Source organism: Orycteropus afer, unplaced genomic scaffold (genome assembly GCF_000298275.1).
Source record: "Orycteropus afer afer isolate SDZICR_OR568_19922 unplaced genomic scaffold, OryAfe1.0 scaffold00042, whole genome shotgun sequence".
In the NCBI taxonomy this organism is placed as follows: Eukaryota; Metazoa; Chordata; class Mammalia; order Tubulidentata; family Orycteropodidae; genus Orycteropus; species Orycteropus afer.
The window spans coordinates 6,706,138-6,731,259 of NW_006921629.1; the positions used below are offsets into that span (position 1 = coordinate 6,706,138).

General features: G+C 46.7%; 1 protein-coding gene across 1 annotated transcript; it reads left to right on the forward strand.

Moving 5' to 3' along the window:
- The first annotated feature begins 341 nt into the window (after positions 1 to 341).
- Positions 342 to 24,610, forward strand: SUPT6H (SPT6 homolog, histone chaperone and transcription elongation factor). The gene is made up of 36 exons (XM_007937377.2): positions 342 to 450; positions 1,199 to 1,357; positions 1,459 to 1,535; positions 1,889 to 2,081; positions 2,324 to 2,408; positions 4,484 to 4,757; positions 5,158 to 5,259; positions 5,554 to 5,670; positions 6,014 to 6,103; positions 6,281 to 6,423; positions 6,918 to 7,066; positions 7,223 to 7,321; positions 7,831 to 7,960; positions 8,045 to 8,195; positions 8,375 to 8,529; positions 8,699 to 8,894; positions 9,272 to 9,411; positions 9,527 to 9,644; positions 12,862 to 12,938; positions 13,258 to 13,393; positions 13,687 to 13,824; positions 13,902 to 14,069; positions 14,434 to 14,561; positions 15,682 to 15,889; positions 16,387 to 16,534; positions 16,944 to 17,086; positions 17,912 to 18,052; positions 19,075 to 19,270; positions 19,667 to 19,905; positions 20,391 to 20,504; positions 20,672 to 20,796; positions 22,686 to 22,798; positions 23,071 to 23,148; positions 23,250 to 23,416; positions 23,911 to 24,098; positions 24,424 to 24,610. Exons 1-36 carry the CDS (start codon positions 342 to 344, stop codon positions 24,608 to 24,610), a joined length of 5,181 nt encoding a protein of 1,726 aa, XP_007935568.1.
- Positions 24,611 to 25,122: the final 512 nt, after the last annotated feature.

Here is a 25,122-nt window from a genome sequence, read left to right on the forward strand (position 1 = left end):
AGTTTGCCAGAAGCCAGTCTCAAGATTCCACAGTGGAATCTTAATGTTACGATTTGTGTGATGTGTGCTGTTTTTTAAAGTCTTTTTTAAAGCTACGTATAAGAAGAGCAAGGCTGGGAGGAATGGAAAATGGAATAACATGGAGCCCAATCTGCTTTTTACTCTGCCTTCCCCCGGTGGAAATGATTGAGTGGCCACAGCAGTGACAGTGGCCATAAGGCTGTGTGTGCATGGAGAGGTGGTGGGAAGGTTTAAGAGCCCTCTGTAAGGTCACATGTCTTGTTTTCTATTCCATCTCTCTCTTTTCCCTAGTCTTCTCCAGGGTAGGAGAAGCTGCAGCAATGTCTGATTTTGTGGAGAGTGAGGCTGAGGAGTCAGAGGAAGAGTACAATGATGAAGGCGAGGTGCTGCCCCGAGTAACCAAGAAATTTGTGGAAGAGGAAGATGATGGTGAGGAAGCCCAGGCCTCAAGCTTCTCCCTACTATTGCTAGCTTTAAATAGTTGGATTCTTGGTGACGAGAGGCTCAGGCTGAACGCAGACATTACCACATACGAGGTATCAGCTTGAGAACTTTTAAGTCATTCATCAGAAAATAAGATTCTCAGTGCCTGCTGTATGTGAGGTTTTATGCTCAGAACTAGACAAAGGCCCAGCTCTTCCAGAGCTTGTATCAGTGGGAGAAGACAGATTGTAAACCAATAAATAAATACTTTTAACTTTTCCCACTTTAGGAAACCTAACAGTGTTAGAATGTCTTCACCCAATTTCCTATCTCTGGCCAAACCCAGCCATCAGGAACCTCAGCAGAGTAGAACTGCATAATGGCTTTACAGGTGGATAGAAAAATGTAAGTTTTATCAAAAGAATTTTGAGTGAATGAAGGAATACTGCTGCTAAGTTTATGAAGTGGGAAAACAAGATTGTTGGTGGCTTTAAAGCCTCTAGTAATTATTTAAAAGAACCAAAATAATTAGGAAGATCATCTTGCCTTGAGGTGAGTGTAGAAGCAAGGCAGTCCTTTGTACATGCTGCTGCTCTAAATAGATGGTCATGTTTTACCTCTCTAGATTAGGCAGAAGACTTAACATGGCACTCAACATCATCAGGTTCAGAGCAGATGGATTATCGTAGTTAAGCAGACGGCCCTGCCCCATCTGTTTTACAAACGCCATGTGGAACATGGGTGTGTTTTCCAGATGAGGAGGAAGAGGAGGAGAACCTAGATGATCAGGATGAGCAAGGCAACCTTAAAGGCTTTATCAATGACGATGATGATGAAGATGAAGGGGAGGAGGATGAGGGTAGTGACTCTGGTGATTCAGAAGATGATGTTGGCCACAAGAAGAGAAAACGCAGTGAGTAGTCTCCCCAATCGGAGGGAGGGTAAGGTGGAAGTTGGTATGGGGAAAGAGCCTTCCCATCGCCATGAATGACAGTGATGCTTTGTTTTCTCCAGCATCTTTTGACGACCGCCTGGAGGATGATGATTTTGACCTCATTGAGGAAAATTTGGGTGTCAAAGTCAAACGAGGAGTAAGTGTCATTCTTTGTCTTTGTCCCTGGAGGTGAAGGAAAAACTCTTGATATTAGTGGCTCCTGGGCAAGGAGGCACATTGGGAAGAGTCGAGGATTAAAGAAGAGAGAGCAACTCAGTGTCATTGTGCTGTGGAACCTAGATTTGCACCCCAGATCTGAGTGCCTGTTAGAGAAAGGCCTGTCAAGGTTTCAAGGGTGGACCTTAGGACTGAAAAGCATCACTTGGTGTGTTTTTTCCAATATTCCTTGGTCAACATAATTATGATGGGAAGATGGGGGTGGGACTGGAGAGCGGGCATCCTTATGCCAACCCTTGCGGACCCTGATGAGGCAGGTTTTCCTACCTTTAGCAAAAGTACCGGCGTGTCAAAAAAATGTCAGATGATGAGGATGACGACGAGGAGGAATATGGCAAGGAGGAACATGAAAAAGAGGCTATTGCAGAGGAAATCTTCCAGGATGGGGAAGGGGAAGAAGGGCAGGAGACCATGGAGGCCCCCATGGCCCCTCCAGAGGAGGAGGAAGAAGATGATGAAGAATCAGGTATGTGGTATCAGGCAGGAAAGCCAGTTTTTAGAGCAGTATTAGGATTTCCTGATCCCTGGGAATAGGATGGGCGGCCATTTTTCAGCAACAGGCCCTTAGCACTTGATACAAGTTCCTTTTTAGGAGCCCTGGGTCACTGTCAGCAGTGTCCCTCTTCTCACTGGCCACTTACACTAGGAAAGCCATTCAGCCCTGGCCTGTCCCCTTCTTCTGACATTAATCCTTCCCTTCCTTGCCAGACATTGACGACTTCATTGTGGATGATGATGGACAGCCTCTAAAAAAACCTAGGTGGCGGAAAAAGCTTCCCGGATACACAGATGCGTGAGTAGGGTCTGGTATGACATGGTGAAGGAACCCAATCAGGAAGGAGGAGGGCAGAGGCCTTTTCCAGAAAATAAGACATTCCCAGCTCATAGCCATTTTGTTTCCATGCTAACCTAGGTGGTAATTTCAGAATATTCCTGGAAGTTCTGGGAGCACTCTCTGCATTCTAGAACTACTGTGGGATTAGTGTGAAGTTACATGTGGGCAAGGCTCCAACATCTTTCCTCCGCCTGCAGCTTTATGTTTATTAGGTTTTTTTGTTTTTTAATTTTTTTTGTGTTTTTGGTGAAATACACATAGCAAATTATATTTTCATTTAATAGTTTCTGTACAAATTGTTCAGTGACATTGACTCCATATTTTAGAGTGTGTCAGTATTTTCGTTATTTCCTTTCTAGTTGTTCCATTTCCAGTAATTTAGTCTTCCTGCCCTGCCTTACCTTCTCATTTTTACATTAGAGTAAATGTTGACCATTTGGTCTCATATAAATGATTTTTATGAGCCAATCTATCATTTAGCTTAAAGGTGACCTCTGAAGTAATTTCAGTTCAGAGTTTAAAGGGTCTCTCTCAGAGTGGTAGTCAGGGGATCCTCTGGTCTCAGCTGATTCAGTGGGTCTGGACTTTTCTGAGAATTTGAATGCCCCCATTGTATTGGGATCCACCTCTTGTGGCCCTGATCAGAACAGTTGGTAGTGGTAGCCAGGCACTATCTAGTTCTTCTGGTCTTAGAAGTTCACTTGACAGCTTTTAAGACCCTGCAAAAATGGCAAGGAAGCCACATGTTCTGACCTCCTCTAACCCTACAAGAGGAAGACAGGATTACCAGCAGTAACCCAAGGCCTATTACTGCAAGGCCAGACATGCTGCCTCCCTCCAGTCCTTTTTCCAACCGTTCCTCCCAAAGCACCACCACCTCTCTCCTGGGTTCGATAATTCGCTGCAGTGGCCACACAGAACTCACAGATTACGGGGTTTATTAGGGAAGCACCAGGCTACAATTCAAGCTCAGGAAGAATGCTCAGCCTCTCTCCCAGCCCACCGTCCTCAGCCAACAGTCTCTCACAGTCTCTTTCCCAGCAGTGCTGGTCCCTCGGTGTCTCACTCAGCAACGCGTGTCTCTTGCGTCTCTTTCCCAGCAGCCCATGTCTCTTTCCGGAGCACGTGTGTCTTTCAGCAGCACGTCTTCCTCAACCAGCAGTCAGAGAGAGTTCTGCCTCTAGGAGGCCTCCTTTTGAGCCCGGCAGGGTGGTCAAACTAGCCAATCATAGCATCAGAACTCTAAGCACCTGAGAGAGAGTGGACACCTTACAGAACATTGTTTTGTGCCACTCCCAATAGAAATACTCCAGGTGGACAACTTCAACAATCAGGAGCTCCTCAGTTGCTCATAGAAAATCCCACCTTGGAGTTTACAAAGACTTACGGGTAGAAAAGCCACGCTAAGTAATTTACTACACCGCAGACCCCAAACACTATTCACCAAACTAGGATTTGGAACATAGACCTTACGAACTGCATTATGCCAGTTGACCACATTGTCCCATGAGACTAGGGCCCTAAGCCTTGAAACCCAGTAACCTATTCGATGAAGTATTTGGGTATATCTGCAAAGTATCTGTAACTGCTTTCATGTGCTTATTTTATATGTGAATACATATACGTGTACATATGTAATAATGTTTATTAGTTTATATGTTGGTCTTCTCAGTATAAGTTTATTGGAAGAAAGATGCCTACAACAATGTTTGAAAGCCTTTGCCCTAAGGGGATACTGTAATGCCTTAGCAGAAGATCCACTGAGCAGGATGTGGACCCATCTGCCCTGTTGTTTGATCCCTGTCACCAACAGGTGCTAAAGATGGGCTTTTTAATCAATCAATGAAGAGTAGTTTGCGTAGACATATCCTCTAGCTAAGCTTTTATTCCACAGTGAATATGATTCTTTTTATGAGTTACTTTTCTCCTATCCTTCTTAGTTCATTTAGGGGCAAGTAAACAATCTAGGCCAGGCTTACATTTCTCTCCTGTGACCAGAACCTGGGCCCACTGACTCTCTCTTTGACCCATAGAGCTCTGCAAGAAGCCCAGGAGATCTTCGGGGTGGACTTTGACTATGATGAATTTGAGAAGTACAATGAGTATGATGAGGAACTGGAGGAAGAGTATGAGTATGAGGACGATGAGGCAGAGGGTGAAATCCGAGTACGCCCCAAGAAGACCACCAAGAAGCGTGTGAGCCGCAGGAGCATCTTTGAGATGTATGAGCCCAGTGAGCTGGAAAGCAGCCACCTCACAGATCAGGACAATGAAATCCGAGCCACTGACCTGCCTGAGAGGTTCCAGGTGAGAAACCACCAACCTCTGCCCTTTTACAAATCTGTCACCACCTGCCATGAACCTCCCTGCTCCAAGAGTTGTAGCTGAGAAACAGTCTAGCAACAGTGTATCTTGAGCAGTATCAGTCTGACATTGAGGAGATTGGCTTTGACCCCCATCTGACCCAGGGGTGCAGGAGTCCAGCTCTTATAGGAGGAAGGATAGACTCTGGCCATGCTTACGGTTTTTGCAGTGGCACTCTCCCCTTAACAAACGTGTGAAATGCTTACTTCATGCCAGGACGACACTGTGTTGGTACTGAAAATGTGTGCTCGAGAACTATACATCTGGGTCCAGAAGTGATAGTAGATTTTCCCTAAGTGGATACAAGGAAAGTCAGTTTCACACTGCTGTCTCATCCCTGCAGCTCCGCTCCATCCCAGTCAAGGGGGCTGAAGATGATGAGCTAGAAGAAGAAGCTGATTGGATCTATAGGAATGCCTTTGCCACACCAACCATCTCTCTACAGGTACCCCAAAAAAAGATCCTTATGCTTTGATGTGAACTAGCAGCCACTTCATCAAGATAGAGTTGCTGCTCCTTCCCATACCCCCAAACAGCGACACGTCTAGTATAGAAAATTGTGTGTGTGCATGTGTGCGTGAGAGACTTTCCTAGGTCTCATCTGAGGAGGTCGTCCTGTGTCATGGAGCCATATTTTGTATGTGGTGAGACAAAGCCAGTTTGGAGAGCTCTGACTTCTTCCTCAATCACCTTGTGTGAAGCAGTATCATTGCTGTTTCTTTTTCCTTTTTTATTGTAGGAAAGCTGTGATTACCTGGACCGAGGGCAGCCAACAAGCAGCTTTAGTCGAAAAGGGCCCAGCACAATTCAGAAGATCAAAGAAGCCTTAGGCTTCATGCGAAATCAGCATTTTGAGGTAACATTTTGAACTCTGATGGCTCATAGGTTAGAAATTCAGTTAGAGGATGAGGGAAACAGTAGCTGTCTGAGTCAGTTGAGGAGTCCCTTCTCTTGTGCTCAGCACTGGTGCCTTGACTCAAGCAGTGTGAGGACCAGAGCAGATCCTAGTGATCAAGAGAAATGCTACCCTGTTTGTGGCATTATCTTCCCCTATGGAGGAGAGCACTGTGCCCTGCATGGGCCTGTGAGAGAGACCCACCTGCCAGCTGTTGAATTTCTTAGAGCTATTTATCCCTCTGGCAGAGAAGATCCTTGCAGAGCTTTCTTCCCTGGTGACTGCAATCTCCTTACCATGCTAGGTGCCATTTATTGCCTTCTACCGTAAGGAGTATGTGGAGCCTGAATTGCACATCAATGACCTCTGGAGAGTATGGCAGTGGGATGAGAAGGTAATGTGAACCCTTGCCCCCCAAGGAGCTGTGGGTTGGCTTGAGCACTACTACTGCTGGGCCCAACTCTGTAGGCCTGCCAAGCTCCCGACCTCCAGATCTCCTGGTAGGGATTGGAGTAGCCTTAGTTCTTGAAGGCTGACCACCAGCCCTCACTCTTGTCCTTCCCTGCCCTAGTGGACCCAGCTGAGGATTCGCAAAGAGAACTTAACACGGCTGTTTGAGAAGATGCAGGCTTATCAGTATGAACAAATCTCTGCTGACCCTGACAAACCTCTTGCTGATGGCATCCGGGCTCTGGACACCACTGACATGGAGAGGTAGCCTGTATAGGGTTTCTGCCATTACAGGGTGCCCTAGAATTAAAGGCCAGATCCCTGGGAGTGCCATTGCCTTGTGAAATGCATAGCACAGGACCCGCCCTTCAGAAACTCAGTTTGTCAACCATCAAAAGTTATCTTTTGGACAGGCAAACTCATGTTAATCAGTTATTCATGTTAGTATATAAAAAGCAGATTATTAGAGGAAAATTAACTTTGGAAAGGATCATATATTGATGTTTGATGATCTGCACATTTATTCCCTGTAGGTAAACCTACATGGGAAACCAGTTTATAATCAGAAAGTAGTTTGAAGAGTTGAATCAGAGTGGAAAGTGAGAAGGGAGCAGGTGGTTTTAATGGTCAGCATGATGAAGCTGAGTTACCTATGGGGACAAGGACTGTCTCAAGGACTTTGAACTTTGCTAGACAGCCTGCCTCATCTGCCTCTCCCTTTTCAACAATTGTGGTCTTATGTCCTTTCCCCACGCCAGACTCAAAGATGTACAGTCAATGGATGAGCTGAAAGATGTATACAACCACTTCCTGCTTTATTATGGTCGTGATATCCCCAAGATGCAGAATGCTGCCAAGGCCAGCCGCAAGAAGCTGAAGCGCATAAGGGAAGAGGGTGATGAAGAAGGTGAGTCCTGGAGAAGAAAGCCCAGGAGGCTTGATGGCCAAAGCATCTCTAAGGATGCCCTTGTTTGGGTGCCCTTTGGAGCCCCTCTACATGTTCAAGATCTTTGGGAGTGATTGGAAACTAGAGCACTAACACTTCCAAGTGTTTTCTTCCCAGGTGAAGGTGAGGAGGCAGAAGATGAGGAGCAGAGGGGGCCAGAGCTCAAGCAGGCCTCCCGCCGAGACATGTACACCATCTGCCAGAGTGCTGGGCTAGGTAAATGATAGCTTCAGCAAGTGGAGTTCCCTGATAGTCACTAGCAGGTAGGAAGAGGACTTAAAGGACATCTGGTCAATCACCAATCCAGTTCCAAAGCAGCCTATTGCATGATCCCGATCAACAGTTGCTCCACCTACCCACATCCACCCCACGGTATTGGTCCAGCCTCTTGTGTGAATTCCTGAAGTAACAGGAAACATACAGGATCTTAGGGAGAGAGTCCATACTCTCTTTGGGAGGTTTTGTTATTAAAACAAATTAAAGTGTAGCTTCCACCTTAATTCTGAGTCCAGGAGTCACGTAGAAAATACCTATTTATTCTGCCTCAGAACAGCCTATTCAGCATTTAAAGCCAATTCTTTCCATTGTTCTCTATTTAGCGCCTGGGCCCTGCTCATTTATGACCCCTTTAAAGTGTAGTGCTCAGGATTGCTGCTCTAGACTCTGAGAACTAAGGTTTGTCAGCTCAGCTCTTGCTTTACCTTTTATTTTCCTATTTACTCCAGATGGCCTGGCCAAAAAGTTTGGGCTTACCCCTGAACAATTTGGAGAGAACCTCCGGGACAGCTACCAGCGGCACGAGACAGAGCAGTTCCCTGCAGAGCCCTTGGAGCTGGCCAAGGATTACGTTTGCAGGTAGGCAGGCAGCAGAAGTTTTGGGGGCGGGGCCTGAGGCCCAAGACTGCCACACATCCCATAGTTCCCCCATCTTCTCCACAGCCAATTCCCTACACCAGAAGCAGTGCTGGAAGGTGCTCGCTACATGGTAGCCCTGCAGATTGCCCGTGAGCCCCTTGTCCGGCAAGTGCTGAGGCAGACCTTCCAGGAGAGAGCCAAGCTAAATATCACCCCCACCAAGAAAGGTAGAAAGGTGAGCTGGGTGAAGGGCTTTGATCCAGGATGTGGCCCCACCTCTCTATTTAATGGAACTGAAGAGTTTCCTGCCTACATGCCTAAGCTGTCTGCTTGAAAGCAAAGAGAGGCAGTCTTTTCTCCCAAGGCCAAGCCTAGGCTATCTGTCAACTGGTGATTCCCTCTTGATGTGTACAGGATGTGGATGAGGCCCACTATGCTTATTCCTTCAAATACTTAAAGAACAAGCCTGTTAAGGAACTAAGAGATGATCAGTTCCTCAAGATATGCCTAGCTGAAGAAGAAGGGCTGCTCACCATTGACATCAGCATAGACATGAAGGGAGTAGAAGGGTAAGAAAAGCCCTGGAGTGGGGACTCATTGAGAAGGGCTTGGTCTGTTGGAAGGAGGGTTGCTACATTTCAGAATTGAGCAAGCTATTGTCCCTGCTCACAGAATTCATGGATGTTTGGGTGTCACCTTTTCCTATCCCTAACATGCCAGTTTTTCATCTCCCCTTAGCTATGGCAATGACCAGACATATTTTGAAGAGATCAAGCAGTTTTACTACCGAGATGAGTTCAGCCACCAGGTGCAGGAGTGGAACCGACAGCGCACCATGGCCATTGAGCGAGCTTTGCAGCAGTTCCTTTATGTGCAGATGGCCAAAGAGCTCAAGAACAAGCTGCTGGCAGAAGCCAAGGAATATGTCATAAAAGTAAGGACAGAGAATCATGGCCTTCACTAGTATGCTTTCCTTAAAATATAGTTGAGAGTGAGGGAACCCATTATTAGTAGTCCCACAGTTAATGGAGAAATCCAGGGGGTGGGGCATGGGAACATAATCTGACAGGGAGTGCAAGCAAGGCCAGAGGGGTCACCTTCAAGATCTCCTCATTCTGGTAGCCTCTTCTGTCCCTCTCTGCCACTCACCTATACATTTTTTATGTAGTTATTCTCTGTGTACTCTTCTGTTTCCAAAAGTTCCAAGGCTAGGAACATATGCACATACAACACACACCTTTACACAGTTGTTGCGTCCATCTATTTCCCAGGTACAATTTGACAATAGTGTCTTACGTGTCTCTTCCCTAGGCCTGTAGTCGAAAGCTGTACAACTGGTTGAGGGTGGCACCCTACCGGCCAGATCAGCAGGTAGAGGAAGATGATGACTTTATGGACGAAAACCAAGGGAAGGGCATTCGTGTCCTAGGCATTGCTTTCTCCTCTGCCAGGTAACTTCCCATTCCTGCCTGACCAGCCCCACCCCTTTCCTATCTTCCTAATCGAATTCTTCTACCATTCATGTTCTCCTGCTGATTATTATACTGTTCTTTTTCTGTCTAACAGAGATCATCCTGTGTTCTGTGCTCTGGTCAATGGTGAAGGAGAAGTAACAGACTTCCTTCGGCTGCCCCATTTTACCAAACGGCGAACTGCCTGGAGAGAGGAAGAGCGAGAAAAGAAGGTTAATGGCTAGGACAGGGGTTCCCAAGTATACATCTTGAGTATATCTTATCATTTAGTATGGATAAAAGTTTGTGGTCTAAGCAATAGCCCATGTATTGACCCTTTGTCTCTTAGGATAACTTTAGCTTCCGTGGGCAGTAGATGGCACTCAAGTTATCTGGTACCAGATTGCATTCTGGCTGGATGCCAGTTCCTAGGCTTTGTGTGCTTCTGGAAGCTGCAGTTATTGACTCTGTTCCTACTAGCATCTGGGTCAGCTTGTTCCAGGAGCTGAAAGCCTCTGAGGCGTTAAGCCAACCTTCTCCCTCCTTTAGCCTCTGAGTGTCTCTTTTCCCAAAGAGAGGAATTTAAATTCATCTGGTTTGTACAGTTCCTGATGCTTCTGTTGTTTTAAAGATATCTTTCAGTTTTTCTGTGGCAGCTTCTTTCTAAAGTGTACTTTTTTTAAATTATGGTAAATATATGTGTCATTTCAGTTATCTTCACCTGTACAGTTCAGTGATGTTAATTAGTTCATCATGTTGTTCAGCCATTAACCTGATCCATTCCTAAATTATCCCATCATTGTCTTCTAAGCATTGAGTCCCCCTTACCCCTCCCTCCCACCCTGATGACCACTAATAACGCTTTGGTCTCGATACATTTATCTACTGTAGGTACATCACATAAGTGGAAGCATACACTATTTGTCCTTTTATAACTGACTTATTTTATTCAGCATAATGTTTTCAAGGTTCATCCATGTTGTAGCATGTATCAGGACTTCATTAGTTCATGGCTAAGTAATAGGCTATTGTATGTATTTAGCATGCTTTGTTTATCCATTCATCTGTGGGTGAACATTTAGGCTGTTTCCATTTTTCGGCTGTTGTGAATGGTGCTGCTGTGAACACAGAGTATCTGTTTGCATTCCTGCCTTGAATTCTTTTGGGTATGTATCTAGGAATGGAATTATTGGATCATATGATATCCTGTGTCTTAACTTTTTGAGGAACTGTGAGACTGGTTTTCACAGTGGCTGTGTCATTTTGGATTCCCACCAGCAATGGATGAGGGTTCCAGTTTCTCACATCCTTGCCAAGGCCTGTTGCTTTCTGCTTTAATCATAACCTTCCTAGTAGGTGTGAATTGATAGCTCATTGTGGTGGCATAGTGCCTAAGGCATTTGACTGCTAACCAGAAGGCTGACAGTTCAAACCCACCAGCCATGCCTGGGAAGGAAGGTTGGGGAATCTACTTCCATATCGATACTGCCTCAGAAACCCAAAGAGGGGTCGCTATGGGTCAGATCCGACTTGATGGCAGTGAGTAATGACTAAAGATATTGAGCATCATTTCATGTGCTTGTTGGCAGTTGGTACAACCTCTTTTGTGAAATGTCTATTCAAGTCCTTTGCCAATTTTTGATGCAGTGGTTTGTCTCTTTCTTAAATTGTAAGGTTCTGAAAAGAAGTATTTTTTTTTTCTTTTAATTGTGATTCAGGTAAAAGTTTACAGAGCAAATTCACCGTCCATACAGCAACTCACACACACTTTGTCTCATGACATTGACTGCAATTTCCCACAGTGCAACAGCTCCCCTCCCACTTCCTCCCCATAGTTACCTCTTCCCTGTGTCCTTCCCTCCCATGCACTCCTGCCTCCCGAGCTGTCTCCCTGTGCGTACATGGACCTTCTGTTCTCCCATGATTGATCTCTCCAAGGAGTGTGTCTAACTAATGTAAATGTTCAGCTCATATGCTTGTCTTTTGTTTGGCTAGAAGCCACAGGAGTGGTTTCAATTCCAGACCTGAAAGGCAGCTAGGGGCCATAGTCTCAGTGGTTCCATCAGGCTCGTTCAGACTAACAAACCTGGTCCCTTTTTTTTTTTTTTTCCCCAAAATGATTTTGAGTTTTTTTCCACATTATTCTCCCACTCTATCCAGGATCTCCTATGTAGATCCCCCTCTGAAGTGGTTGACAGTGGTAGCCAGGCACCATCTAGTTCTTCTGGTCTCATAGTTATATAGGCCAAGGATTGCAGGGTCTACCAGTCACTTGGACTAATTGTTTCCATGACTCTTTGGTTTTCTTCATTCTCCTTTGCTGTGCAAGAAGGACTTCTAAACAGAAACTGTTTTTTGAAAAAAGAAAAATTTCAAAATAGGAATTAGAATAGTTCTGACTGCCAGGCAGCAGTTCATGTAAGAAAGACTTAAGTGTGTTTTAGTTGACCACAACCCAAATACCATAGAAAATGTTAACAGATGTATAATATTCAGACTGTAAGTCCTAGTTCCTTTGTTTTGTATTCTGTTCATACAGCATGCAATGCATCATGTTTGAGCTTCCTATTTAAAGAAGGAGGAAGATTTCATTTAGGTACCCACCCCATTGGATATGTGGTGAGAGGCCATCTGTACACAGCCCAGTTGGATTTGTGGGTTGAAGAGGCTTGTTGAATTCTTACTTAAGAAATTAACAAGAGTATTTGAAAGTTGAGCATGCCCCAAGTTGAGAAGAGATGTTTGGGGTTCCAGGAAGGAGAAAAATAACAGCACGATGGGTAGAGGCCAAGGAACTTGAGCGAAATATCAGCAGTGAGAAATACCCCGTGGGCCAGATAAGGCTAATAATTAATCTTACATTATGAGCCATGCTCTGTTCTGTTGTAACACCACTGCCTCCATCATACACCAGAAATGAAATACACATTAACACACTGTAGGAGGACATCTCAGTCCTCTTAGATGGTTCAAAGTGTTGGAAATTAAGTGATAAGCTTGTAGTAGGAAGTGAGCCTCTTTAAATTGAAGAAGAGCACTAGGGAGACAGACTTGCTATACCTTTTTGAAGATCCCTCACCCAAAAGAGAGCAGGGACCAGTTCTTTGATTGCTTGATCAAAACTAGGACCAAAAGTTAAGTGTTATAGGGAGAAAGATTTTGGCTCATAGTAAAGGAGAGCATAGGCTAACTGTCCTCCCTCAGATCTGGCCAGTAGCTACTAGTATCACTGGAGTGAGATTCTCATTGGTGGAATGATTAAGCAGAGGCAGTATGGCCAGGGAAGAGGTGGAAATAGATCCTTGGTAGGAGCTTAGACCAGATAGCATTTAAAGACCCTTCTAACTTTTACTTTTCTTTGGTCTTGTAAGGTCTCGAGCTACTTAGGGGAAGAGAACTGCTTGAAATCTGCCTATCAGAGCCTTTAGCTCTAATTTCCTTTCAATCTAGGCTCAAGACATTGAAACTCTAAAGAAATTTCTTCTGAACAAGAAGCCTCATGTCGTGACAGTCGCAGGAGAGAACAGGTAGGGGCACCAGGGGCTTAGGTCAGACCTGATTTAAGGCTGTGGGAGCCGTGAGCCACTCTACCCTCATTGTTGAGTCTGTCATACAAGTGTAACAGATGGGTATGTGCCTGTGTAGAGCCTTGATGATACCCTCAGCTCCAAGACCTGTGAATGGTCTGTTTCTCCTTGGTTTCCTTCTGCCCTAAATGTTGTCTCTCTTTAGATTCCAAAGCTCTTTCTTTCCTCCCCCTTCCCCACATCCCAGACATGAGATTGTCCATCCCTGAGAAAATCTCTCTCCAGAAACACCCCTGAATGGTACCATTTATCCCTCCAGGGATGCCCAGATGTTGATTGAGGATGTGAAGCGCATTGTGCATGAGCTGGACCAGGGCCAACAGCTGTCATCTATTGGGGTAGAGCTGGTTGACAACGAGTTGGCCATTCTTTATATGAACAGCAAGAAATCAGAGGTAATGCTGGAACCCCACCCTCAGGGCCTGCCCAAGCAACTGCTATCAATCCCAGCAAGATTGAATAGGGAAACAAAGGTTATCGGGCACAGGACTGCACTTGCTCACTTACCCAAGTAGAAGTTTTCCATTTTACGAGTCATAGGTCATACTGGGGATCCCAGGTATTAAATTGGCCTCAAGAAAAGGAAAGAGAGAGAAGAGAAAGTGATTTAAAGCCAGATAGTATGAATGTCCTGTTGGTGTTGGAGGTGGGGGACTTTCAGGCCCTGCTAACCTTGGTGTGACCCTAGGCAGAGTTCCGGGATTACCCTCCAGTGCTGAGACAGGCCGTCTCCCTGGCCCGGCGCATCCAAGACCCTCTGATAGAATTTGCCCAAGTGTGCAGCTCTGATGAAGACATCCTGTGTCTCAAGTTTCACCCCTTGCAGGTGAGTGAGATTTGATAAGCAGGCCTACGTGGACAGAAGGGCACAGTAACTTAACCCCTACCTGTGCATGTTGACAGGAACATGTGGTCAAAGAGGAGCTGCTGAATGCCTTGTACTGCGAATTTATCAACCGAGTCAATGAGGTTGGGGTTGATGTCAATCGTGCCATTGCCCACCCTTACAGCCAGGCCCTCATCCAGTATGTCTGCGGCCTAGGACCTCGAAAAGGGACCCACCTCCTGAAGGTAGGATTTAGTTGAATCAGTAAAAAGTATTACCATTTTGATCAGGGTGGCATGCAGGAAGATTCAAAAGTATGGTAATAGTCTTTGATTCTTTTTCTTAAGATTGGTCACCTCCTAAGTACTTGTCTGCTTATTTTATAATTAAATTTCTGAACTATGTACTAATTATATATAATATTTGATAATATAATTTAGTTCAATAAAAAATAACTTTTTTGATGGCAGATAAGATGGTATAGTGCTCAGTTAAATACTAGGGGGGAAGGAGGGGTACAGAAAATAGCTCCCGTCATGGTGGATTTCAGAGACATGAAAGCAGGTGGGGCCTGCTCATGCCCTGGCTCACTCCAGGCCTCTCCCCTAGATCCTGAAACAGAACAACACCCGGCTTGAGAGCCGGACACAACTGGTCACCATGTGCCACATGGGTCCCAAAGTCTTCATGAACTGTGCTGGCTTCCTCAAGATCGACACGGCCTCCCTGGGGGACAGGTGATGCCCTCAGCCTGGGTGGGCCAAGAGGAACCCCCTTGGGCTTTGTTTTGGGATCTCAGAGTGTTAGGGTGTCTTCAAGGGGCCACAAGGCATTTAAAATAAGAAATGTATTAAAGCAAAATGAGGAACATTTATTCAGTCAAGAGCCACTGACCTATGGAAAAGATCGGTTCAATTACGTGAAGCTTTTTTGAGTGAGGAAAACAAAAAAACGCCAACTTAGTGTATAAATTAAGAACATAAAACTCAAGATCTTGTTCAGTAAACACAAACTTGTTTTGTTATGGTTTGTTGTGGCCAGATAAGGGTGGGAATAGCAGGGGAAAAGGAGTATGGGGAGATGAGGAGATGAGGAGGTGGGAGAGAGAGATTCAGTATGTCTTGAAATAATGTTATTGAGAGAAAGTTCTGTTCACTTGAACTTTGGACTTCACTATTGACCTCTTCCTCTCCAGAAGTTATCAACTCAGTCTTTGGAGGATCTTTTCCACGGGCACATAGCTCCTCATTCAGTAATGGAAATCAGTGGGGAAATAGGCTTCAAGTTCTAAAACTTCATTTTCCACCCAGCTTTGCTGTAACACTCCACGAATAACATAGGTCCATGTGAGTGCACGGGCAAGACCAGCCTGGGAAGGCTTTATGGGGGAAAAGAGCTGTCCACAAATTCTCAAAGGTCACTTTCCCCCATCTTGTTTTACCTTATTATAAGATTTGTGTACGTTCATTATATAAAATTCAGTACAGAGAAATATTATGCAGAAAGTGGAAGTCCCCCATAATCCCACCCCCCAGAGATAACTGCCATAACAATTTGATGTCTACTACAGTTTTCTAAATTTTATTTTTGCTATGCATTTACTAACTACCCATTTATTACAAAAATGAGATCATATGGTTCATAGTGTTTTGCAATACATTTTTCACGTATCAGTATATTGTGGCCATCTTACCATGTCAGCACACATAGTTCTACCTCATTCTTTTTAATGACTGTATAGTATTCCATTGTATTGAGGTACTTGATTTATTTAACCAGTTCCCTATTGGTGGACATTTGGGTTGTTACCAGAAGCTTTTTGCTCTATATCCTGCTCCTTTTCTGCCTTTCCTTTAGCACTGACTCCTACATTGAAGTCCTTGATGGCTCCCGCGTCCACCCTGAGACCTATGAGTGGGCCAGGAAGATGGCAGTGGATGCCCTGGAATATGATGAATCAGCTGAGGATGCTAACCCTGCAGGCGCCCTGGAAGAGATCTTAGAAAACCCAGAGCGACTCAAGGACCTGGACCTTGATGCATTTGCAGAAGAACTGGAGAGGCAGGTGGGTGGCAATGTGGAAGGCCGGGCACAGATACCATCCCAAGAGGCTCAGTTGATTGGCCATGAGGTCTATAGAGAAACCTCATTACTATCAGTGTAGCAGAGTTGATCTTGTCATCTCTTTGCCTATGCGCTGCTGGGTTTCTCAAAAAATTGTCAGTCCGTTTGTGCGAGAGCCAAGGAAGTAACTCAGAAACTGCTACAGAGCTTTGTAGGGGTGAGGAGGGAGCTGGGAGGTTGTCAGTAAGTAGAGTTTCTAACTTGGCTCTCTTTCCTCCTCTCTCACAGAGCAGCTTTGCATTTATCTATTTTATACATTGGGGTTCCACGAACCATTTTAGTTACATAACAGTGTTTCATGACAGAATAAGTTTTAAAACCTCTATTAGTAAATATTGCAGGGAAGGAAGATGAGAGAAGCCCCAAAAGGAGCTACTTGGCCTACTCTTTTCATTGAAAGGAAAGAGTTGTAAGGCCCTTGATGGGGTTCTTCCCTAGGGCTATGGTGACAAACACATCACACTGTACGACATCCGGGCTGAGCTGAGCTGTCGGTATAAGGACCTCAGGACAGCCTACCGCTCTCCCAACACAGAGGAGATCTTCAATATGTTAACCAAAGAAACACCAGAGACCTTCTACATTGGTAAGTTCTGGGTCTGTTTTGTAGTTAAAAGGGATATGATTGGGGTGATGGGTACATTTACTGTATACATTCAAACCAAATAGCCATTCCAGCATAATGGGGCAGGTTTCTGTTGTACGTAGAGAAGACCCAGGGGAGCTTTTTAAAAATTTTAAAGCCCTGGGATGCAAGTAAAGGCTAAATTCAATGTCTGATTATGCTTCTAGGCTTCATTTTCCCCTATCATCAAATGAGGGGTAGATCTCCCTTCTCAAGGACATGAAGGAAATCAGTGGAGATAAATGGAGGGGAGGGGCTGTAGAACAGCCTTTCTGTCACTGAAGGTTGGTGGGATAGTCACCTGTCTGGTTCGCTTAGCCTCTACTCCCTATTCACTTCTCTTCCCTACCCTCCTCTGCTCTTCCTCCAGGAAAGCTCATCATCTGCAATGTCACTGGCATCGCCCACAGGCGTCCACAGGGTGAGAGCTACGACCAGGCAATCCGCAACGATGAGACGGGGCTGTGGCAGTGCCCCTTCTGTCAGCAGGACAATTTTCCTGAACTGAGCGAGGTATGTACTGCAGTATGATCATGGAGTAAGACAGCTACAGATTTAACTTGGAATCCCTCTGTCTGCTAGGTAGAACTTACCTGTGTGCATTACTTATCCTGACTCAGTCACCTCATCTCTTAACCCCTATTTCATATTCTCTAGAATGCTAGCTCAACTAGACTAGGGAAAATGCACATATACTCATTTCTTACCTACACATTAGGCACAGTATTCTTAAGTTATCTGTCGACTCCTTGCCACTTTTTCATTCTCCACACCCTGAAGTTTTTCCCTATATTCTAGATATCATCTGCTTTTCTGACGGTCAGAAGTCACTAAAGCCACCCTGAATACCTTTTCTGGGTTTTGTATTTGTTTCTCTTTTTCTTTTTAAAACTACTCTTAGGCAGAGTTCCCATGCATGAGATTGTAAAAGAAACACTTTCTGAATTCCATGTAATAGAAGTTGTTGTCATTTGTTCAGGTTATAGTAAGCCAGTTGCAGGGTCCTGGTTCACTAAAATCAGTTGTTCTGAGGAGACTGACATAGATACTCTTTATGCCCATTGGGTCAGAATAAGATGGGAAGGACCTCAGTTCTGGCTAGAGGGACATGTAAGTTGCATAAACAAAATATTTGTCTGACATCCAGTGGTACCAAACACCAGTTAGGAGCCAAGAAGAGTTTGGGATTTTCAAATTTCATCTTGGTGGGTGGCTAAGTTATGTTCTTGTACTGTGATGCCAGGTATAAATGTTAAAATAAATTGCCATGGCCCTGACAGCTCTTTCAGAACGTGTGATCTCCGGAGTATTCATGTGCTTCTCTCTTCCCTTCTTCAGGTCTGGAACCACTTTGACAGCGGATCATGCCCAGGCCAGGCCATCGGTGTCAAAACACGATTAGACAATGGTGTCACTGGCTTCATCCCCACCAAATTCCTCAGTGACAAAGTTGTAAAGCGGCCGGAAGAACGAGTGAAGGTAGATGAATGACAGGACTAAGGCACCTAGTGCAATGTTCAACCACTCAGATCGGGGTCTCCTTAACTTTAGGCTCTCCCTACCAGAAGTTGGGCTCTGTTCCCAGTGGCTGCTTGTGGGGAGAGAGACTTGAGGAGGATTTATAACTAGTTGAAAGAAGCGAGGGCCAGAAGCATGTGAATGAGTTAGCAGCTTTTGTTCATTGCCTTTGTGAAACTTCATCAAGTCACCAGCCCTTTGGGAGAGGGCTCTCTCTTCCTGTGTGGGAAGCTGCCCTGTAGTCCCACCAGCAGGAAGCAGGGCTCAGTCTACTGAGAACCAGAAAGGCTCTGCATGTTCTCCCAAGGCTAGGAAGGGCAGCTCTAGGAAATGGAAAAGATTACATGGCATGACCCCTTTGCACAGGATGCCTGTGTGACTCTACACTCTGATGAAACTCTGAAGGAACTTTAGTGGTCTCTACAAGAGAGAGTTTGGAATAAATCTCTTACGTTCATTTTTCTCTAAAGCCCTTTTCCACTAAAGCACACTGGTTCTAATGTGAAACCATGAGAGCTGGGAAAGGAAGTTTTTTTTTTTTAATAAAGGAAGGTAGGGCAATTTCAGAAGAAGGCAGCCATGCAATGTGGCTAGCTTTTGCCACTATCTAGTCAGTTTGGGGTAAGATGTGGAGAACAGCTGTTACTTTGCCTCTCCTCAAGAAGGGCGGCCAGGCTTTCATTGCATCCAGGGAGCCGTAACTAAGCACCTCTGTGGAAGAAGGGAATAGCAGCAGTGGCAGGGTGAGCCCAGTCAGCTCCAGCGGGTTTCACTGCCTAGAGTGGGAGGCGTCAGCGAAGGGCACAGCCAGAAGTCCACAGACCAGACTCGACCCCAAACTGCTCGTCTGCCATTCAGGAGCTGGATGACTTTGGGCAAGTCACACCACCTTTCTGCCTGGACTTTGGTTTTCTCATACATGAAATAGGGCATCGGGCCAGATAATCTTTATCCCTTCCAGCTCAAATGTTCTGTGGATCTAGGTGGGAATGACCGTTCACTGTCGCATCATGAAGATTGACATCGAGAAGTTCAGTGCAGACCTGACCTGCCGCACCTCAGATCTCATGGACAGGAACAACGAGTGGAAACTGCCCAAGGACACCTACTATGATTTTGATGCTGAGGCGGCAGACCACAAGCAGGAGGAGGATAGGAAGCGGAAGCAGCAGCGGACCAGTGAGTGTGCTTCCCATCATACCTGTGTTCCCTGAATCAGGACTCAGGCTATAGGACACACACGCTACTGTGTCCCTTATCTCAACCTCCCAGGAGGAGTGGCTGCTGGGGCCCAGAGAAAGTCACACAGGGAATCATTAGCAGGCCTGGAACCTTGCATCTCTTGGGTCACATTTTCTTATGCACTGTGACTCTTAAAAGTTTCACTCTCAGCATTCTAGGAACCCATCTTAACACAACTACCATATCAGAGAATCCAAGGCCAAAGAGTCTCAGAAAGATTCTGAATGAGTCTCAGAATTCCATGGTGTGTCCGAAACTAAGCCATGGTATGCCCTATTGCTGTCAGCTCTTAGCCCCATCACCTGCTCTGTACTTCTTTCCTGCCCTCTTCAGCGTACATCAAGCGAGTGATTGCACACCCATCCTTCCATAATATAAATTTCAAGCAAGCAGAAAAGATGATGGAGACCATGGATCAGGGTGATGTGATCATCCGACCGAGCAGCAAGGGTGAGAATCACCTGACAGTGACCTGGAAGGTCAGTGACGGCATCTACCAGCATGTGGATGTGCGGGAAGAAGGCAAGGAGAACGCCTTCAGCCTGGGAGCCACCCTGTGGATCAACAGTGAGGTGAGAACCACATACCATACCCACTCCTTCCAGGACAGGCTGTTTCTGGCCACTTTGACCTGACATTAGTAACTTGTACACATCACTTGTGTTTTAGCTATGCAGAGCAGTGGAACAGTTCATTTTGAGATTAAAGACCAGTAGGAAAAGCAGAGAAAATACATGCAGGTATACACTCACACACACATAACGTACCAAGATCCTCTTTCCAAATCTTAAATAGTTCCTTATTGTTCCCCCAAGCACCACGAGAGAATCCAAGTTACGATTTAAAGCCCCCAGCAGCTAATAGATCTGGGTGTGACTCTGACAAATGGATAAAAGGCAGGCGCTGAGCAACTGTGCAATGGAGTGAGCTACAGCAGGGCTGGGAACACTGCTCCGTCCTTTCCCCGCCCCTGGTGTCTCTTCAGGGTGGAGTTGATGAGAGACCAGGAGTCTCAGCTCTGGCTATGACATGTGGGACCTTTATCTCCTTCCCACAGGAATTTGAAGACTTGGATGAGATTGTTGCCCGCTACGTCCAGCCCATGGCATCCTTTGCCCGTGACCTTCTGAACCACAAGTATTACCAGGACTGCAGTGGTGGGGACCGCAAGGTGTGAGCCCAGGGCCCTCTGAGGGAGTCACTTCCCGGTGACATGAGGTTTTATAATCTCCTTCCGCCTAGGGATGGTCAGGTGGTGAAGGCAGTATACGCCGTGTATGCACCAGCCATTGTATACCAAGCATGCATCCCAACCTCTCCCCCTCGTTCTACCCCCAGAAATTAGAGGAGCTGCTCATCAAAACTAAGAAGGAGAAGCCCACCTTCATCCCTTATTTCATCTGTGCCTGCAAGGAACTGCCCGGCAAGTTCCTACTGGGATACCAGCCCCGGGGTAAACCCAGGTGAGCACTGGTGCTGAGAAGGTGCTTCCACTGGGATCCACAGAGAGGCTACAAAGAGAATTACAGGCCCCCAGAGCAGGGTCTCTCTGGTTCTGTTTGGCTGCTTTTCTCCTCTTCTAGGATAGAGGTGGAGGTTGGAGGTGGGAAAAGAAGGTAGTGATTAAGAGACAAAACCAAAGATTCACATAAGAGTGCTTTCATCAGCCTTAAAAAAGGGAGTTCCTTTCACCACCTCTCCTCCAGGGAGTGTGTTGCTAATCACCAGGTACTCTCTCTGCCTGATTGGCAAAGACTGGAGGCCAGCACACTGCTCTCTCCTTTCTCCTCTGCTTCGTCCTCATTTAGCACACTAGCTCATGTATACAAATTCTTCTTCGTATACTGAAGGGATGAGTTGGGAAAACATCTATTCTTGCTACCATCAGCCTGTTCTGCTCCCTTCTATGTGTGACGGACAGGCTAGCCTTCCCAAGGTATTCTTTTATCTGGGTCTCCCTAGTGCTTACCTTGGACTTTCAAACAACTTATAGGACAGACTAAGATTTCCTTAGACCTGCTTTCTGTGTGTCAGTTACACAGGCTGATAACACTAATCTCTCCTTAAGCCTGCCCCTGTCCTCCCGTTGTCCATTGGCCAAGGCCTGCACATTTTTGCTTGTATCGCTGTACTCAATGCACTTCCTGCACAGCTCGGGATAAGAAGCCCTAAACACTGGACCCTGTGCAGTCTACGGCACATCTGGAATATTGCACTTGTTTTTGGAAAGCCCTAAGGCTCTAGTGGCATAGTGCCTAAGGCATTTGACTGTTAACCAGAAGGCTGGCAGTTCAAATCCACCAGCCACCCCTCAGAAGGAATGTTGGGCAATCTGCTTCCGTAGTGATAACACCTCAGGGGTCGCTATGAGTTGGATCCAACTCGATGGCAGTGAGTTTGGTGTTTTCTGTTTTTTGTTTTTAATTTTCCAAATGACTTACCAACTTGTTTCCAGAAGATGATGGCCAGGGCTGTGTGAGCAGTAAAAACCTGTCCCCTGAGGAACAGTTCAGAAAACTGGGGACCTTAGACCAGGAGCAGAGGCAATGTGATAGCTTCCTATGGAAAGGGGAACAGATTGTGCTTACAGAATTAAGCACATTTGAGTCAAAGATTTAGGAAGTAGGTTTCTGTTTAATGTAAGTAAGAACTTTACAATATTTAGCATTGCCTACTGGGTGGTAATAGCTTTTAATCTTTTATCAATCACAACCCCATCTTAGGTATTTTGATAAGTGCTTACATATACTCTTTCATTTAATCCTCATAGCCACTCTTTAGGTGCTGTTATCCTCATTTTACAAATGAGGAATCTGAGAATCGGGTTTAATAAATTGGTGCAAAGTCACATAGTTGGTGAGTGGGAGAGCTGAAAAGGGAACCAGGCCTGAACCAGAGTCTATCCTCTTAGCCACGCTCTGCTGCTCTGCAAAAGCAATGAATAAGGACAGACTCGCCCCCTTCCAGGGGTGCTACAAAAAGATTGTTGCTGATGGGGAGTTGTACTTTGCTGCCCTGGGAGGCCCCTTCCAACCCCAGCATTCTGTGGCCTTGGTTTTTCCCTCACTGTGGTGTATAGCCATCATGGGGCCCAGCCCCCAACGAGCCTTTCTCTGGCTGCCTATATGAATGAGGGGGCTGCTGGCTACCTGGCCTTGACTGTGCTCACATGTGCTGTTCACCTCCTGAGTACAATACAGCCTCCCTTCCCAGGCTCAGGGCCTGGCTTTGTCATCTCTCCTTTCCCCCAGCACCCAGCCTGGCTGCTTCCCGTGGTAGAGCTCTGTTCTGGCCGCTCTCGTATGGCTGGCCTCAAGTAGTATCTGATGCATGTTTCCTTCCAAAACCCCAGGATAGAATATGTAACCGTGACTCCAGAAGGATTCCGGTACCGGGGCCAAATCTTCCCAACTGTGAATGGACTTTTCAGATGGTTTAAGGATCATTACCAGGATCCTGTACCAGGTAAGTTCTCTTCTCTGTTTTCTGGGGTGTGGTTGGAAGGATATCTAGGGCCTTACTCAAGGTAATCACTGACTTTTTAGGGAAGGGGCTGAGGCCTACACTGTCAGTGCACTGCCCTGCTTCAGCCTCCTAGCTCCAGAGAGGTTCTTCATCTGCTTGGCCCTGCAGTTTCCTCACCCCCCTCCATCTGCTTCTCTACCTCTACCAGCTCTCTAAACTATGAAACCAGAAAGGTGTCTGGAAAAACATAACTAACCAGCCATTTCTTTCAGGCATCACCCCTAGTAGCAGCAGCAGGACTCGGACACCTGCCTCTATTAATGCTACCCCAGCCAACATCAACCTTGCAGGTAAGGAGCTTATGCTCAGAAATCGGGGGTGGGGAGCCAGTATGGAGCTAGAGGGACTTTCACCTCTAAAACTCTCTTCTTCCACCTCTATGTGTTTACAGATCTTACAAGGGCTGTGAATGCCCTGCCCCAGAACATGACCTCACAGATGTTCAGTGCCATTGCTGCTGTGACAGGCCAAGGACAGAACCCTAATGCCACCCCAGCCCAGTGGGCCTCCAGCCAGTATGGCTATGGCGGCAGTGGAGGGGGCAGCAGTGCTTACCATGTATGTGGCTTGGGGAGGAGGCTCCCTTCATGGGGTCGGGAGGAATAAAAGAGGATGGTCATCCTTTATCATCCATGTCCACAGACAGGCCCCTGGCAGTGCCTACCACGAGACGCTTCTTACATGCACATGGGTCTGCCACAGCCTTGGGTCTGTCTCCAACAGATGATCTTTTTCCTTAGACCCATTTTAGGGGAAAGGGAGCAAGAGAGGGCCTGGCCTTCCCACAGAGTCCTTTGAGATTTTTGGGACCCTCAAGCCCCTAGAAACCTTGGGTGGTCAGGACTTGGTCTCATCTTTGGGCCAGGTCCTACCCACCAGCCTCCTCTTAAAGGCCACATCTGCTGGCCTACCTCTGCTGTTCAGAACCACACGCTATCCAGAAGGTCAGCTGGAAAGCTCTGTGCTGATCCCAACTTTTCAGCTTGCTGGAAATTTCCAGCAAGGCCAAACAAGTCCAAACCTACCCTACTTAACTCTTCATCCTTTTGTAGGTGTTCCCAACGCCTGCCCAGCAGCCAGTGGCCACACCATTAATGACCCCCAGCTACTCCTACACAACCCCAAGCCAGCCCATCACCACACCACAGTACCACCAGCTACAGGCCAGCACTACCCCGCAGTCTGCCCAGGCCCAGCCCCAGCCCTCATCCAGCTCCCGGCAGCGGCAGCAACAGCCAAAGTAAGTATCCACAGGTTATTTATAGGGGAGCTATTGTCAGGAGCCCAAGGGGCTGAGAATAGGCAGGTGCTCTGGATCCTCTGAGAGCCTGTAACCTAGGCAATGTCCCAGGGAACTGGTTTCTGAGCTAAGAAAGAACAGGGTCAAGTGGCAGCGGGCCACTGCTACGTATGCTTTACCCCAGCAAAGGGGCTGCTGCTCGTAGGCGTTAGGTCCCTTTCTGTAAGGATAGGAGCTCACCAGTGATTGGTAGGAGGGTTTCCTCCTAGCAAGCCCCCTGGAGAGTCCTGATCTCAAAGGTTCTCTCTTCCCCTCCCTGCCCCAGGTCCAACAGCCATGCAGCCATCGACTGGGGAAAGATGGCGGAGCAGTGGCTACAGGAGAAAGAGGCAGAGCGGCGAAAACAGAAGCAACGGCTGACACCTCGGCCCTCCCCCAGCCCCATGATCGAAAGCACCCCCATGTCCATTGCTGGCGATGCCACCCCACTCTTGGACGAGATGGACCGGTAGGGGGCCTGCTTCTAGGACTTTGGTTACCTCTGAGGCTGGGAAAGGCCTGGCTGCCTGCTGCCTCGCTCCCTGCCCCTTCCTTTTCTGTCCATAAAGTGACGTGAAGTGACGTTCTCTTTGGTGGTCAGCCTGGATGGGTGACAGGCTGGATGGCCTTGCGAACTTGAGCTCAGTGTACACTAGGCAACATTTCTCTCAGTCCAGGCCCTCACTGACCACCTGTCCTGGGACCAGGCTGGGAGGGGAGTGTGGCTGGGAGGAGGAAGAGGAAGATGAGAATGAGAGTGGAACAGTTTTGTATTCTACTCCCTACAAGCCATTTTGAGCTGCGGCCCCCACCTGACTCTGGGGGCACCACGCTCAGCACATGAGTTTCCCCTAGCCCTTGTGTTGGGGGAGAGAGATGCTATTTATTCAGTTCGAGGCAGGAGGGAAAGTATTTCTGACCCTGATGGTAACAGCTCAGATGGCTATCAAAGCAGGAGCGCAGGGGACAGAGTGGAGCAGAGCTA

Coding starts and splice junctions, on each gene's coding strand:
- SUPT6H (XM_007937377.2), top strand. CDS start 342: ATGTCTGATTTTGTGGAGAGTGAGGCTGAGGAGTCAGAGGAAGAGTAC. Junction 13,825..13,901: donor TCAAGTTTCACCCCTTGCAG/GTGAGTGAGATT, acceptor GCATGTTGACAG/GAACATGTGGTCAAAGAGGA. Junction 18,053..19,074: donor GGCCGGAAGAACGAGTGAAG/GTAGATGAATGA, acceptor CTGTGGATCTAG/GTGGGAATGACCGTTCACTG.